We start from the raw sequence: 17,733 nt of genomic DNA, 5'->3' as shown, positions 1-17,733 counted from the left end.
TCCTCCTTCCCTGACGTGGACGCCGCCTGTCATGGAGATGTCCTGACTGCGCATGTGTCAAACACGGTTTGACTTGCAGCGTTCATTACAATTTTACGGGCACGTCTCTGGTCTGCTATGGCGCTGAGTCCTTGATTGATGTTGCGGTGAGTTTTTACTCCTGGGGCTTTCAGTTTTGAAGAGACACGAGCGTCCGCTGTAGTGGTTGCCCTGACAATATGCTAATGATTATTACGGTTCGGTATCTGATTGGTCCTGGCCTCTTTTTTATACCTGTCACTTTGATTTGCACTACGCCCCCTGACGAAGGCTTTTGCCGAAACGCGCGTCGGGGAGACGCTCGTACACTGACGGCTCTCATCTTTTCCCCCTGCTGCCGCCTTGTGAAGCAGTACATGATCCATAGGTATGTCTACTTTATTAGCTATTCATCCGGTATTCATGATATGAGTATCTATTTTTTGAGACATATATCTGCACCTTGTGGGCTCGGATCTGTATTAATTCTATATAATACTATGGCATATGATATTGAAATTGGCTCAGGGGTGATTATTTATGCAATTTTAATTGGCTATAATTCATTATTATATATATGAGATGACTGCGCAATGTGTGAGCATCCCATGTTTTAGAGCTATCTTCACAGTGGTGTTTTATGCTTCACCTGTATGTTCATGTATAAATAAAAGGATTTTTCTACGAATTTTTAACACAAATTTTGGACTAGTTGATCGTTCTTTTGTTTTGGTGTCTTATGTGACCTATCTAGACTATTAATATGGGCATACAGGCTATAAAATGCGGATAAACGTCCTACCTGCATGTCACATATAAGATGACTTGTTGGTGAGAAATTACCTTTTACCACCATATAAATGACCTCTTCCAGGCTCTGAGGAGGATGGTGCCTGGAAGATAACTCTGCCTCCATAGATTATTTTACATGCGAGAGTTACCAGTATGAGACAAGTAACTAACATAGAAGAGGAAAAATGAACTTTGATTCTTGCAAACATTTTTTGCTTCTCTCTGTTCTGCTGTACTGCAACAATATTGGAGCCCTGCCTGCCTGTGAGCTGGAGCTGAGAGGAACCTGCATATGTGTCAGGTATAATCACACACAGCTCTGCAGGGAGATCAGAAGAGCAGACAACGACCATTACACATCACACTGATAACTCCCTTTGATGTACAATAAGCTCTGGGAGCAGAGTTATCTCCTGGCACCATCCTCCCCAGAGTCTGGAAGAACATATTTACAAAAAGTAATAGATGATTTATCAAAAACAAGGCATCTGATTATGAATCACACAGGTAACACTATTTTAGCAGTCTATAACCTGTATGCCCATATTAATAGTTTAGATAGGACAAATATGGTGACATTCCAATTATCTACTGATGAAGTGGTGGAGCTGCAGCCAATCAGTGGATACTCTCACTGGCAGGAGCATGAACTTGACAAGTCAAGTCACTCTGCGGGAACAACTGCGCCAACACTGATGGAATGGCGCCACTACAGGAGGGGAATATACCCAGGTTTTATTTTAATTTGGGCCTAAAACACATTAGGCAGGGGCTGTCAAGTCTAGTGAACCCCAATAAGACAATATTATTTAGTTAAAACGAAATCATGCTGCAATATTAACGTTGGAGCTAGTGGTGTGTCCTTTCTGCATCATACAATGGGTAAGAATCGGGGGTGAATGGAAGGGGTGGGCTCTTGGAAGTTCTTGTAACTCCAAATACTGATTGACAATGAAGTGCTGATCATTTCCTTCCCCACACCATAATGCAATGGCTCAGAGGATTACATATGCACTTTTATACAATGATGAGGTAAATACCCTGTTGATGTAGCAAGGTTGTTCTTGCCATGCTCTACCTGATCCTATCTCTGTAAACTTATAAAACTGATCTATAATGTATTACGTATTTTGATGTATGTTTGTATGGATTTATTGGTCCTTTTGGAATCATTTTATAAATTTAAACCTTTCATATATTATACTCTGGACATATTGCTCCATTTTTTCTCTTGGCATTTTATATATATTGGAGTGTCCCCGTGTTCGGATCCTGCATTAGTCCTCTCCACAGTGATATTAGGCTTTTTTGGCAGACAACAGTTATGGTTTCTGTTTTTGCATTTATCGTTAATATTAACGTGGGGTATGAAATAAAGTTGGTATAAAGACTATTCAGCTGTTTGGGACGTCTTGGTGACAACCCAAGCAGGCTGTGATGAAGGGCTTTTTTTTGTTTTTATTTTTAAGAAATTAAACATTATAAGTGTGCGCGCACACGTTGCGGATTCTGCTGCTGAATTTTCTGCGCGGATTTTTCTAAATCCGCAGGTAAATCCACATGTCAAAAGAAATCGGACACACAACTTCACGTACTGTTCATTTTTCATGGATTGTTTGATATGAGAACCTTGAACTTCACCATTTTTTTTTTTTTTTTTCAGCCATGACAAACCGATGGCAAAAAATTGACCAAACTCCAAACACGCTCTGAAACTTGGACTGTTTTTGTGTAAAAGAAAAATCACTCAAGTCTGAGTGAGGCCTTGGAGTCGCCATTGATTCTGAGCTAGTGTGAGGAGACTAGTTGCTATGTCACATCCTTTAAAAAGGCGCAGCACAGAAGCATCGATTACTGACCTTCAATGCTAAGCACAGAGAAAAAGGAGAAGCAGCATGGAGGACATTAAATAGCAGAACTGAACTGTGTAGCTGTGAATCCAGCTTTGTTGTGTTGTAAAAGGCTTGTTAAGAGGCTCAGCAGAAATCTTTGCGTCTGCCACTTCCTGGTTTCTCACTCGTCTCTACCCCCTCAGAAATGATTAAGTGGTGTGCTAGCTTGACTTGAACAGAGTTGTGCAGCTTTTCCAAAGTGGACGATAAGTTCAGAAGGCAGGGGAAAGGGGAAGTAGTAACTCATAAGTGGAGAAAGAAGCAAATTTCACTAAATCATATATATTTTCAACTAGACCTTTTTACATGCATACAAACTTTCTTGTGGAATTACTTTTGTGCTTTATAAAGAGTAAATTAACTACAGTTTGGGCATGAAACTCGAAAATAAGCTCAGCAGCACAATAACATAATTACAGGGTTGTAGAGGACATAAGCCATTATAGAGGCCATTGACCATGTAAAACCAGTCTGGGTACAAATGACATCTGTTCTTATGTGTCATCAAGCCGCTACTTTCTAACGAGGGGCCAAAGTGCTCACATTTACAGCCCCCTGCAGGAAGCTCTTCCCTCCAAATACGCTCTACACTGTATACAATCCTAATGGCATTTGGCAGGTAGGATTCTCTGACACAATCCTATAGTTTTACTTGGGATTCCTGCTGCTAACACAGAAGTAACACTCCAGATACTGTAATAAAGCTCTGCAGGAGGAGTCTGAATCCTTACCATATAATTAAAGGACTAGTAAAAACGTACAACAATTCAAAGCTGAGAAACTTTTAGAAAAATAGTGTCTTCTTGTTAGTTGGATTCTACAACTTTGTTTTGAAATGTTTAGCTTTTTAACTAGCCGGCTAATGGTTGCCATATATATGCATTTTTTATATTAGCTACTTCCGTAAATATTGTATATACATGTTTAGTAGTGATGAGCGAGTGCACTTGAATAAGGTGTTATCGGAGCATGCTCGTGTCCTAAATAAGCATCTTCGGCGTGCTCGAAAAAAATGCTCGAGTCCCCACGGCTGCATGTCTCGTGGCTGTTTGACAGCTGCAACACATACATGGATTGCCCATTTGTTGGACAATCCCTGCATGTGTTGCAGTTAAGAAGTCGCAAGACATGCAGCCGAGGAGGCTCAAGCATTTTTCGAGAACACCAAAAATACTTGGTTAAGACACGAGCATGCTCAGATAACAGCTTATTCAAGCACCCTTGCTCATCACTAATGTCTAGCAATTAGAATATATCAGCCGCTATGAAAAAGAAAATTGCTTTTCAATGGCAATCATTGACTGTGAGCGCCTGAAGTAATAAGTCTACAGAGCATATCAAGATATCATCCATCTCCAGCTAGGAGAACCTATTTATCCTACATAAGATGATACTTGCTAACAGCTACAACATTAAAAAAAATAAGTAAATAAATAAATACACAACAACATTGAAGTCCATGGGAAATAAATATTAGCTGGTCATCTGGTGACGCACCAGCGATCCCGACAACGATATTACCTTATCAGGATCGCTGGTGTCGCTACATGATCGCTGGTGAGCTGTCAAACAGGCATCTTCACCAGCGATCAGCACCAGCGACACGCGGGTAACAAGCGACGGATGTCGCTTAGTTACCAGCGTGCTGGTGCAGGAAGCTGGTAACCAAGGTACACATCGGGTTTCTAAGCGGTGCGCTGCACTTAGAAACCCGATATCTACCTTGGTTACCAGCTCCCTGCATCAGCGCGCTGGTAACTAAGATACACTGCGGGTAACTAAGCGCTGCTTAGAAACCCGATGTTTACCTTAGTTACCAGCGGCAGCTCACTGATCGCTGGTCTCCCGCCTGTCACACGCAGCGATGCGTGCTGGCCAGCGGGAGACCAGCAATAAAAAAAATGTCCTGGCCATTCCAGGACGATCAGCGATAACCGGCGGGGGGGCCGGTTGCTGAGAAGTGTCACACACAGCGATCTCGGTGGTGAGATCGCTGTTGCGTCACAAAACTTGTGACTCAGCAGTGATCTCACTAGCGAGATCGCTGTGTGACACGGGGGCTTTAGGCGATCAGTTATCAGATTTGTTTGTTAGGCACTGTGGAGGCCAAGAAAACTAGAGGTTTTCAGCAGCACTTCTGGTGAAGACAGATCCATTTCATCCATAACAAAACAGAATGCAATATGGGAATCAAAGCGTGCATCAGTTTTTGCTTCGTTTGTAGCAGATCCAGATTTTTACTTTTTAATACAACTGAACATGTTGGCACAGTCTCAAAGGGTATTTCAGTTTTTAAAATTATCACCTGCTTCATTAAACTACTCCTAGCAGCAAATTCATGGCGAGGAAAGAAAACAAGACCATCTGTTCGGGTAATTAGTGAGAGTACTAACAGTAGATAAGTGATAATTTGTTAAGCGTGAAATACTCCTTTAATCCCTCAAATAGGATCTCCAAAGAGTTTCCCAGTCACAAAACTCAAAAATGGTCTGTCCTAGTCTCAACTGACAGAGGAGCTGTAGCACAAGCACACGTGCTGAAGCTGCCTGAAAACGAACAAAAACCAGCGTTTCACGAATTTCTTTTAGGGGGTGCTTTTACACCATTCCATGTGCGGTAAAATTGATAAAGTGGTTTTATTCTTCGGGTCAGTACGGTTACAGCAATACCTTATTTGTCATTTTTTGTGTTTTGTCATTTTTATGCAATGAAAACAATTTTATATAAAAAATAAGTATTTTTACATCGCTTTATTCTGCGAGCTATAACTTTATTTTTTCACTAATGACGCTGTATGGCGGCTCGTTTTTTTGCGGGACAAGATGACTTTTTCAGCGGTACCATGGTTATTTATATCCGTCTTTTTGATCGCGCATTATTGCACTTTTTGTTTGGTGGTATGATAATAAAGCGTTGTTTTTGCTTTGTTTTTTATTTTTTAAGGGGTTCACTAAAGGGGTTAACTAATGGGACAGTTTTATATAGCGGGTCGTTACGGACGCGGCGATACTAAATATGTGTACTTTTGTGTTTGTTTTTTTATTTCCAAAAAATGAATTAGGGAATATTTTTTTTTTTATTTCGCGATTTTTTATAAAATTATTTTTACTCTTTATTTTAAACTTTATTACATTGTCCCGGGGGGGGACATCACGGTCATGTGTCAGATCGCTGATCGGACACATCACACAGCGCTGTGACAGATCAGCGATCTGACAGGCGCTGCACAAAGCTTCCTCATGCCTGCGCTCTGCAGGCACTGAGGAAGCCGCCTCCCTGCAGGACCCCGGAGGCCCCCGCGGCCATATTGGATCCGGGGACCTGCAGGGAAGGAGGCCCCCAGAGCAGCGCAGCACCTCGCGCTGTGCTGGGGGTCGCAGGGAAGCACGGGGGGAGCCCCCTCCCTGCCGATGCTTCTCTAAACCCCCGGTACACTGCGACTGTGTTTGATCACAGTGTGCCAGGGGTTAACGTGCTGGGGCGGTCTGTGACTGCCCCTGACACATAGTGCTGGGTGTCAGTTGTGATAATCAGCTGACACCCGGCCGCGATCAGTGGCACTCCCCCCGTGAGCGCCGCTGACCGCTAAGACGTACTATCCCGTCCATTGGCATTAAGTCCCAGGGAACATGGATGGGATAGTACGTCCAATCTCAGAAAGGGGTAAACAGTCCGTCATAGTGCAGAACGTGGCTACAGCTGTCACTCATTATGTACTGAGCGGTGGCTGAAGCAGTGCCAGATTAACAGCACTTTTTTATTTTTACATGACATGCTCCCCTTAAGTGAATTTTTTTATGTGAATTTTCATCAGCTCTAAGGATTTACGGAGAACAATTTTAAACATCCATGCAAGAACGTCATCAATATTATATAAAAGAAAATAGAAAATTGGGCTAACAATGGTATGCTGGAAACACAAAACAAGAAAATCATTTAAAAACAGTACAACTGCGGAATGCGATTAACCATGTAAACTAAACCTAATCTATATATAGGACAGCGTCAAAGTGGCCATGGCTTCTGCTACTATACAATATATAATATAATATGTTAACGGACACTAAACTAATCTACGAGGTGTTACTGAAGAGTCGGCTCCATTACAATTAGTCTTCATTTTCATCGTCACTGAAGATTCTAGACATTGATTATACAAACTCATCATACTGAACATTTGATGGAATTTAAGTTGGGATTCATACCGAGGGTTTCCACGATGGGTAGTTTCTTTACAATGGCTCTTTTCTTCACCATTCGCATCACACCAAGTGCCAGCGTTACTGTTACAACTATAGGAAGGCCTTCAGGGATCGCGGCCACTGCCAGGCTGTAAACAAAAAAATGTAATGGGAAGATCCAATCCGTCCTGATGCATTGCTTCAGCATGCTACGGCTTAAAAGTAATGGAGCAGTGGAAAATAATAGCATTACACAGCAACTTAGGCAAAGACAATTTATATACAAAGCCTAAGCAGTCTGAAATTAAAAAATGCATATTTTAAAATAACGATATAGTATAATATTATATTTAAATCTATGAACTTTATTTCATGATAAATCGTTTTACCATCTATACCTACAGATGTAGGCCCAATGCATAATCACATCGAAACCACAGCACTAGACCTGGGTTCTCCCATGGTTAAAGTGAACATATGACTGTAGTCCAGCTACAATCAGTCTTTTAGTTGGATTAAAACTGTCTGGACAACTTTGTTTGCCCAAAAAAACTTGATAGCAACTAGAGTGAATATGAATGTATTATATATATATATATATATATATATATATATATATATATATATATATATATATATATATATATATATACACATACACACACACAAACCCTCAAAGAGTTCTCTTTATTTTCATGACTATGAAACATGGATTTTTGTGAGTACTCACCATAAAATCCTTTTCTCCGAGATGCTCATTGGGGGACACAGATACTGTGCTGTGTCCCCCAATGAGACGAAGGAGAAACATGGATTTTTGTGAGTACTCACCGTAAAATACTTTTCTCCGAGACGCTCATTGGGGGACACAGCACAGTATCTGTGTCCCCCAATGAGAAGGAGAAAAAGCCGGATTACTTACCGGTAATGCTCTTTTAATGAGTCCACGACAGCACCCACTGGAGGTATCGGATCCGCCCATTTGGAACAGGAAACCCTACAGGAAAGATAAAAGGGGCGGTCCGCCTTTCCTCCTCAGTTTTACGTTTCAGAGTACCAGAAGGACCGCCAAGGATTAGGCAATGTTCTCTTATTTTAACATCTTTCTTATCCATTATTTGGTTAATATACTTTAACTATTGATATCTTTAGGGGGGGAAGTGAGCGGGTGCTGTCGTGGACTCATTAAAAGAGCATTACCGGTAAGTAATCCGGCTTTTTACTCTTCGCCACGACAGCACCCACTGGAGAGATTCCAGAGACCATCACCTGGGTGGGACCACCGTGCCAAGGATAGTCCTGCCAAAGCTTAAGTCAGAGGTGGATGAAAGATCAAGTCTGTAGTGCTTATAGAAGGTAGAAGGGAATGACCAAACTGCCGCCTTACATATAGTTTCAATCGGAACATCTCCCTTTTCCGCCCAAGAGGTTGCCATTGCTCTGGTGGAATGCGCCCTGATGTTCCCTGGAGGATCTTCGTTTTTTGCGGAGTAGGCTAAACGAATGGCCTCTCTGATCCACCGGGAAATGGTGCTCTTCGTGACTCCATACCCCTTCTTACAGCCCTGAAATGAAACAAATAGGGCCCTGCTCTGCCTCCAACTGTTGGACCTCTCAATACATTTTAGGACAGTTCTTTTGACGTCCAGAGTATGGAACTTCTGCTCTTCCGGAGTAGAGGGATTTTTATAGAAGGTTGGGAGGAGTATCTCCTGAGATCTATGGTATTTTGTTGCCACTTTTGGCAGGTAGGCAGGGTCTGGTTTTAATACTAATCTGTCTTGGTATTCTTGGAAAAAAGGTGGATCTATTGACAAGGCCTGAATATCACCCACTCTTCTAGCTGAGGTTAGTGATACTAAGAGGGCCATTTTAAGTGCTAAGTATTTGAAGGGTATTGTGTCGATCGGCTCAAAGGGGTCTACCGTTAGGGCGTCTAAGACCAGATTTAGATCCCATGTAGGGACGGAGGGTATGTGGATTGGAGCTATTCGTTCACATGCTGTAATAAAACGAGTTATCCACTTGTTGCCTGCTATATTATGGCCATATAGTGCTCCTAATGCCGATATTTGTACTCTCAGTGTATTTACTGCTAAGCCTAAGTCTTTCCCCTTCTGCAGAAATTCCAAGATTGGGATTATCGGAACTTCCGTTGTATGAGGTACTGTATGGAATTGAAAAAATTTTTTCCATATTCTAGTGTAAATTTGGGTTGTGGACTGTTTTCTACTTTGTAGTAGTGTAGTAATTAAGGACTCCGAGAATCCTCTTGTCCTCAATAACTGCCTCTCAAATTCCACGCCGTCAAGTGCAAGCTGAGCACTTGAGGGTGGAAAAAGGGGCCTTGGGAGAGTAGATTGGCAGTCGGAAGGACCCAAGGATCTGTTATCGACATAATCTGCAGCCACGAAAACCATGGTCTTTTTGGCCAGAACGGTGCTATTAAGATTATTCTTGCTTTGTCGTCTCTGATCTTCCGAATTACTTGAGGTAGGAGGATCAATGGAGGGAACGCATACGCCAGGTTGAAATTCCATGGAGCTAGAAAGGCGTCCAGTATGTTTGGGTGATCTGACGGAGATAGGGAGGCAAAAGTTTTTATCTGCCTGTTCTCTCTTGTGGCGAAAAGATCCGCCTCGGGTTGTCCCCATGCGGCTACTATGTCCCTGAAGACCTTCCGATTGAGGCACCACTCTCCTTGTCGTAGAGTGTGACGGCTTAGGAAGTCTGCCTTTTGATTGCTCTCGCCTCTTATATGAAGGGCCGAGAGGGACAAAAAATAGTTTTCTGCTAAGTTTAAAATTCTTGCCGCTGAAGACATCAGAGTCTCTGATCGAGTTCCTCCTTGTCTGTTTATATATGCCACTGTGGTGGTATTGTCCGACAGGATCCTTACATGTTTCTGTTGGAGCTGCGGAAGGAAGTTGTATAGAGCATAGAACACTGCAGTCAGTTCTTTTAAATTAGATGAGTAATCACATTCCTCTTTACTCCACCTTCCCTGATAAAACCCATTCTCCATGTGGGCTCCCCAGCCCTGGGGACTGGCATCGGTGGTTACGATACAGGATGGAACTATAACCCATGGAACTCCTGAACATAAATGATCATCGTCCAACCACCACTCTAGGGAAGTCAAGACTTCTTGTGACAGGGTTATTTTGCTTTGTAAATGACCACTATGTCGCTTATCCTCCTGGAGGATCTGGTGTTGTAGCGTACGGACATGGTACTGGGCCCACCGGACAGCCGGGGTGCAAGAATTTAGTGATCCTAATAGTGACATTGCTCCTCTTAAGGATACACGTGGTTTATCTATAGCTGCTTGTATTTTTTGTTTTGTGAGGATGATTTTTACCTGGGGTAGTAGACATCTCTGGGTCAAGGAATCTAGTTGAAATCCTAGAAATGTCTGGAGAGATTTCGGATCGAGTCTGGACTTTTGGATATTGATGATCCAGCCAAGGCTCTGAAAAGAGGAGATTGCGTCAGTCACGCGTTCAGTACATTGTTTGACTGAATTCCCAATTACTAGGAAGTCGTCTAGATATGGCACAATTAGTGTGTCCTTTTGGCGAAGGTAGGCCATCACTTCTGCCATCACCTTGGTAAATATTCTTGGTGCCGTGGAAAGCCCGAAGGGCATGGCCGCGTATTGGAAATGATGAATCCTTCCCTCGACTTCCACTGCGACTCTTAGGTATTTCTGGAATCTGTTGTGTATAGGGAGATGATAATAAGCATCTTTTAAATCAATCCCTGCCATTACGGAATTTGGGAAAAGAAGCTTTATAGTGGATCTGATTGATTCCATTTTGTACTTATAATTTTTTATAAATGAATTTAGCTTCTTTAAATTAATAATGGTTCTAAATGTACCGTCTGGTTTAGACACCAAAAACAGGGGAGAGTAAAAGCCTCTACCCTGTTGTTCCTCAGGGACGTCAACTAAAACTTTTTTAGCTAGCAGGACTCGAATCTCGTCTTCGAGAGCCTTTTGCTGAAGTGAGGAATTAAGGCGAGTTATAACAAAGAACTCATAGGGGATCCGAAGGAATTCAATCTTTATTCCTTCCTTGATTATATTCAAAATCCATGGGTTTAACGTAATCTGTTCCCACTTGGTAAAAAAAAATTTTAATCTACCCCCAACTGGTGGGTCTAAACTTTTAATTTTTTTCTCTCCTATATGTTGGCCCTCTGAAGATGGTACCCTTCTGCTTTTCGTCTTTCGTGGCCCATCTGTTCGTTCTGTCCGATTGCCTTCTTCTCCCGAATGGCCGCCTTTTAAAGGTTTTCCTATAAAACGGAATGGGAGAATCACTGAAGGCCTTTTTCCTTTCTTTTGCCTTGGCGAGAATTTCGTCTAAGGCTTTTCCGAAGAGGAACTCACCCTCGCATGGGGTTGCACTAATTTTGGATTTTGACTGTGCATCCCCTTTCCAGCTCTTTATCCACAGCGCGCGTCTGGCGTTATTCACCAGGGCTGCCGACCTTGCTGCCAGTCTTAGGGTGTCCGCTGAAGCGTCTGCCATAAAGGCAGCTGCCCCTCTTATCAACGGGATGGCTGCACGCAGTTTCTCCCTTGACACTCTTTGCTCAATCTGCTGGTCTAATTGATCTAGCCATACCAGCATTGACCTAGCAGTACATGTGCTGGCTATTGCGGGTTTGAATACCCCGGTGGTGGATTCCCAGGACCTTTTGAGCGAAGATTCAGCCTTTCGGTCCAATGGGTCTGCTAACAATCCTGCGTCCTCGACCGGGATCGAGGTTTGTTTGGAAGTGGAGGATATGACAGCGTCCACCTTTGGTATTTTAGTCCATTTTAATAGATCTTCATCAGTGAACGGATACTTCCGTTTTGAAGCGGATGGGAGAAAACCCCTCTGGTCGTGTTTTTCCCACTCTCTTTTGATGAGATCTTTAATTGCCGGTATCACTGGAAATGATCTCCTCTTTTTCTCTGCCAATCCCGCAAACAATGTCCTGCGCGGTCTGGGCTCCCCTTTCCTCTTCACACCCCATAGTATTTCTAACCGCTTTTACCAGGTTATCTACGCTGTCCAGTGGAAAACATGCGCGTCCTTCCACCTCCGAGGATGATGATGAGGACGTGGATGCGGAGCCTGAGATTAACTCCTGTTCTTCCTCTGACTCTGAACTAACAATGACCTGTTTTCTATGACTGGACTCTGCGGGAGTGCTGGCGCGGTTGATGGCTTGTATTTCCTCCCTAATTATGGCTCGGATATCCTTAGAAGATATCGTCGACCCCTGCCTGGTCTCTTTAATGCATTGTTTGCAGAGTTTTTTGGGGTAGGAGTCAGGGAGAGGCTCTGAACATAATGCGCATTCTTTATGTTTTGTTTTTCCTTTTTTCTTTGACTGAAGTGGGAGGTCAAAGGTAAAGAGAGGGGGGAGAGGGGGGGGGGGGGGGAGGAGAGGAGGTTAGCTTAATAGGTAGAGCATATGCTTTGCACACTCACCCAGTGAAGCTTAATACCGGTTCGGATGGCTGAGACGGTTTGGATCGGGTTTCTGCTGCCTCGCTCCTGCGGGCAGTCTCTGTCCTGGCGCTGCGGTCCCTGGTGGAGTTGCCCCCAGCTGAATCCCCTGCTGGGGTCTGCGACTCTGCGGGGGACGACATGTTCCAACATTGCAGCGCTGCAGCGCTGTTTTATCTGTACACTTATCGTACCCCCGGAAGTCGCCCTGTCACAGGGCGCATGCGCCGCGTCATCGCCATCTTACCCCGGAAGTTCAACCATTACTTCCGGGGTATAGGAGCGTCGGGCGCCGGCCTGCTCCCGCGCCACCGCTATTGACACGCGCGGCTCGCGCGCACATGGCCTCACCATCCACGTTATACCCCCACCGATGGGGATGGGGGGGGGGGGGAATCTCCCGGATGCCAGACCGGCCTCGCTCCCTGGTAAGACCGGGCGGCCCTCCCCGGACCCGGCCATTACCACTATGCCACCAGACGAGGGGGGAGCCGTCAAACGGAGTCTCCCCCGACGCTGCTTCCGGACCGCAGCCCCTGCCGTTCCCGAAGAGACCGCACAGGCGGATGCATGGCCCAGGTAAGATCCAGCAGGATCCTGCTCCATTTGGAACAGGAAACCAAAACTGAGGAGGAAAGGCGGACCGCCCCATTTATCTTTCCTGTAGGGTTTCCTGTTCCAAATGGGCGGATCCGATACCTCCAGTGGGTGCTGTCGTGGCGAAGAGTAAAATAGTAGATTCATTCTGAAGGCATCAAAACTATGAATTAACACATATGCAATTATATCATTAACAAAAAAGTGTGAAACAACTGAAAATATGTCTTATACAGATAGGTTCTTCACAGTAGCCACCTTTTGCTTTGATTACTGCTTTGCACACTGTTGGCATTCTCTTGATGAGCTTCAAGAGGTAGTCACTGGAAATGGTTTTCACTTCACAGGTGTGCCCTGTCAGGTTTAATAAGTGGGATTTCTTGCCTTATAAATGGGGTTGGGACCATCAGTTGTGTTGTGCAGAAGTCTGGTGGATACACAGCTGATAGTCCTACTGAATAGACTGTTAGAATTTGTATTATGGCAAGAAAAAAGCAGCTAAGAGAAACGAGTGGCCATCATTACTTTAAGAAATGAAGGTCAGTCAGTCCGAAAAATTGGGAAAACTTTGCAAGTGTCCCCAAGTGCAGTGGCAAAAACCATCAAGCTCTACAAAGAAACTGGCTCACATGAGGACCGCCCCAGGAAAGGAAGACCAAGAGTCACCTCTGCTGCGGAGGATAAGTTCATCCGAGTCACCAGCCTCAGAAATCGCAGGTTAACAGCAGCTCATATTAGAGACCAGGTCAATGCCACACAGAGTTCTAGCAGCAGACACATCTCTACAACAACTGTTAAGAGGAGACTTTGTGCAGCAGGCCTTCATGGTAAAATAGCTGCTAGGAAACCACTGCTAAGGACAGGCAGCAAGCAGAAGAGACTTGCTTGGGCTAAAGAACACAAGGAATGGACATTAGACCAGTGGAAATCTGTGCTTTGGTCTGATGAGTATAAATTTGAGATCTTTGGTTCCAACGACCGTGTCTTTGTGGGACGCAGAAAAGGTGAACGGATGGACTCTACATGCCTGGTTCCCACCGTGAAGCATGGAGGAGGAGATGTGATGGTGTGGGGGTGCTTTGCTGGTGACACTTTTGGGGATCTATTCAAAATTGAAGGCATAATAAACCAGCATGGCTACCACAGCATCTTGCAGCGGCATGCTATTCCGTCCGGTTTGCGTTTAGTTGGACCATCATTTATTTTTAACAGGACAATGAACCCAAACACACCTCCAGGCTGTGTAAGGGCTATTTGACCAAGAAGGAGAGTGATGGGGTGCTACACCAGATGACCTGGCCTCCACAGGCACCAGACCTGAACCCAATTGAGATGGTTTGGGGTGAGCTGGACCGCAGAGTGAAGGCAAAAGGGTCAACAAGTGCTAAGCATCTCTGGGAACTCCTTCAAGACTGTTGGAAGACCATTTCCGGTGACCATCTCTTGAAGCTCATCAAGAGAATGCCAAGAGTGTGCAAAGCAGTAATCAAAGCAAAAGGTGGCTACTTTGAAGAACCTAGAATATAAGACAATTTCAATTGTTTCACACTTTTTTGTTAATTATATAATTCCACATGTGTTAATTCATAGTTTTGATGCCTTCAGAGTGAATCTACAATTTTCATAGTCATGAAAATAAAGAAAACTCTTTGAATGTGTGTCCAAGCTGGTGGTCTGAAACATTATTTATATATATATATATATATATATATATATATATATATATATATATATATATATATATATATATATATATATATATATATATATATAGACACACACACATACACATACACACACACACAGTGCCTACAAGTAGTATTCACAGTGCCTACGAGTAGTATTCAACCCCCTGCAGATTTAGCAGATTTGATAAGATGCAAATAAGTTAGAGCCTTCAAACTTCACACAAGAGCAGGATTTATTAACAGATGCATAAATCTTACAAACCAAAAAGTTATGTTGCTCAGTTAAATTTTAATAAATTTTAAACATACAAGTGTGGGTCAATTATTATTCAACCCCTAGGTTTAATATTTTGTGGAATAACCCTTGTTTGCAATTACAGCTAATAATCGTCTTTTATAAGACCTGATCAGGCCAGCACAGGTCTCTGGAGTTATCTTGGCCCACTCCTCCATGCAGATCTTCTCCAAGTTATCTAGGTTCTTTGGGTGTCTCATGTGGACTTTAATCTTGAGCTCCTTCCACAAGTTTTCAATTGGGTTAAGGTCAGGAAACTGACTAGGCCACTCCAACACCTTGATTTTTTGCCTCTTGAACCAGGCCTTGGTTTTCTTGGCTGTGTGCTTTGGGTCGTTGTCTTGTTGGAAGATGAAATGACGACCCATCTTAAGATCCTTGATGGAGGAGCGGAGGTTCTTGGCCCAAATCTCCAGGTAGGCCGTGCTATCCATCTTCCCATGGATGCGGACCAGATGGCCAGGCCCCTTGGCTGAGAAACAGCCCCACAGCATGATGCTGCCACCACCATGCTTGACTGTAGGGATGGTATTCTTGGGGTTGTATGCAGTGCCATCCAGTCTCCAAACGTCACGTGTGTGGTTGGCACCAAAGATCTCGATCTTGGTCTCTTCAGACCAGAGAACCTTGAACCAGTCTGTCTCAGAGTCCTCTAAGTGATCATGAGCAAACTGTAGACGAGCCTTGACATGACGCTTTGAAAGTAAAAGGTACCTTATGGGCTCGTCTGGAACGGAGACCATTGCGGTGGAGTACGTTACTTATGGTATTGACTGAAACCAATGTCCCCACTGCCATGAGATCTTCCCGGAGCTCCTTCCTTGTTGTCCTTGGATTAGCCTTGACTCTTCGGACAAGCCTGGCCTCGGCACGGGAGGAAACTTTCAAAGGCAGTCCAGGCCGTGGAAGGCTAACAGTAGTTCCATAAGCCTTCCACTTCCAGATGATGCTCCCAACAGTGGAGACAGGTAGGCCCAACTCCTTGGAAAGGGTTTTGTACCCCTTGCCAGCCTTGTGACCCTCCACGATCTTGTCTCTGATGGCCTTGGAATGCTCCTTTGTCTTTCCCATGTTGACCATGTATGAGTGCTGTTCACAAGTTTGGGGAGGGTCTTAAATAGTCAGAAAAGGCTGGAAAAAGAGATAATTAATCCAAACATGTGAAGCTCATTGTTCTTTGTGCCTGAAATACTTCTTAATACTTTAGGGGAACCAAACAAAATTCTGGTGGTTTCAGGGGTTGAATAATATGTGACCCTCTGAATAAACTTTTCACAATTTAAATAAAAATTAAACAAAGAAATAACATTCTTTTTTGCTGCAGTGCATTTCACACTTCCAGGCTGATCTACAGTCCAAACGTCACAATGCCAAGTTAATTCCGAATGTGTAAACCTGCTAAATCTGCAGGGGGTTGAATACTACTTGTAGGCACTATAATATATATATATATATATACACACACACACACATATATACACATACATACACACACCTCTCTATATATATATATATATATATATATATATATATATATATATATATATATATATATATATAATGTATCCATATTCGGTTCAGACGAACCATGGAGGGTTTAGGTCTTGTGGCGATAACAACCATATTTAGCGCACTTCTGCAATACGGATCTCACCTTACACCAATAGTAAACATATCAAGTATATGCTTCCCTTGTAACCAGCCGACCAGCATGATGATACCTACAAAAATTTTAATGCAAAAACAGCAAAATCGTTCATTAGCTCCATAGAGACGCCAGTAAATTTAGAAAGCAACAGATTTTAAAGCAGAGTATAATCCAGGAGAACCCGGCGTTACATTAATATGCTCATTTCCTAGGCAGGTTTGAGAAAGATTATTTTTTAATTCAATATTCAGCGATGTCTGAGCGTTCTGTACATGTACATGAATCGCAGCCAAGAACGCAGACCCAAAAATACCTCCCAATACCTGCAAACAAGAGATCAATTACTGCCGTGATAGCTGCCGATAACTGGGAATTGCAGGCAAACACTCCGAGCTGGGAGATTTGCTCACCTATGATACCGAAGGAGTACAAGGAGAGCTGCTTTCCAAATATATCCATGCTTTTCTGCAGCGGTGTTTTAGGTGCCTAGAAAGCAAATAAAAAGACTTACAAATCAGTTTATCACAACAGATAAAAACAGAAAATCCTTCATGACCTGTGGGTACAGATGGCATTTGTACACTTCCTTCTGGTTGAAGAGCATACAACTTGTGGGACATCCTGATATCCCATCTATAAGGATAAATAAAGCAAGTAGAAAGGCATTAATACAATTACAGAGGGGGCATACTGGAGTTAGAAGGCTCCCGATACGCTCCTTGTATTCGGGTTCCCTCTGCAGCTTATTCGGTAAGCGCTATCGCTTGCCGAATAAGCAGGGACCCGAACAAATTCGCTCAACTCTAGAATACACCTCTGTATGCCACTCCAGAAATCCTACTCCAGTCATTTACAGGAGTGAGGTTTCTAGAGTTGAGAATGCAACAACCTGCCATGAGCAGGACGCCAGGAGCGGGTGGAAGGTGCTGCAACGCTCCAGGACCGCCGTCATTCACCACTCAGCACCAGCACTGCGCCTGGCATGGACAACTACCAGAGGCGAGTTGAACATCTCTCCCCTCAACACGTGTGTTGTGAAATTCATCACATGGAGCACCCTCTCTTGGATTATTTTCACAGCTTGCCATGATTTAGACGAGCAGTGCAGTCGC

General features: G+C 43.6%; 1 protein-coding gene across 3 annotated transcripts in view; it reads right to left on the bottom strand.

Annotated features, from left to right (window-relative positions):
• Positions 1-17,733, bottom strand: part of ATP2C1 (ATPase secretory pathway Ca2+ transporting 1) — a 153,997-nt gene that overhangs the window by 59,306 nt on the left and 76,958 nt on the right. For all 3 annotated transcript variants that reach the window (XM_073569367.1, XM_073569375.1, XM_073569385.1), the window contains 3 exons: positions 17,032-17,107; positions 16,628-16,694; positions 6,908-7,032 (listed from right to left, as the gene is read on the bottom strand). In XM_073569367.1, coding sequence (XP_073425468.1) covers positions 6,908-7,032; positions 16,628-16,694; positions 17,032-17,107 — 268 coding nt within the window. The remainder of the gene's footprint in view (positions 1-6,907; positions 7,033-16,627; positions 16,695-17,031; positions 17,108-17,733) is intronic.

The sequence above is a fragment of the Dendrobates tinctorius genome, unplaced genomic scaffold (assembly GCF_039654945.1).
Source record: "Dendrobates tinctorius isolate UK_male_01 unplaced genomic scaffold, ASM3965494v1 ptg000005l, whole genome shotgun sequence".
In the NCBI taxonomy this organism is placed as follows: Eukaryota; Metazoa; Chordata; class Amphibia; order Anura; family Dendrobatidae; genus Dendrobates; species Dendrobates tinctorius.
This window is presented reverse-complemented; position numbering and strand designations above follow the sequence as displayed.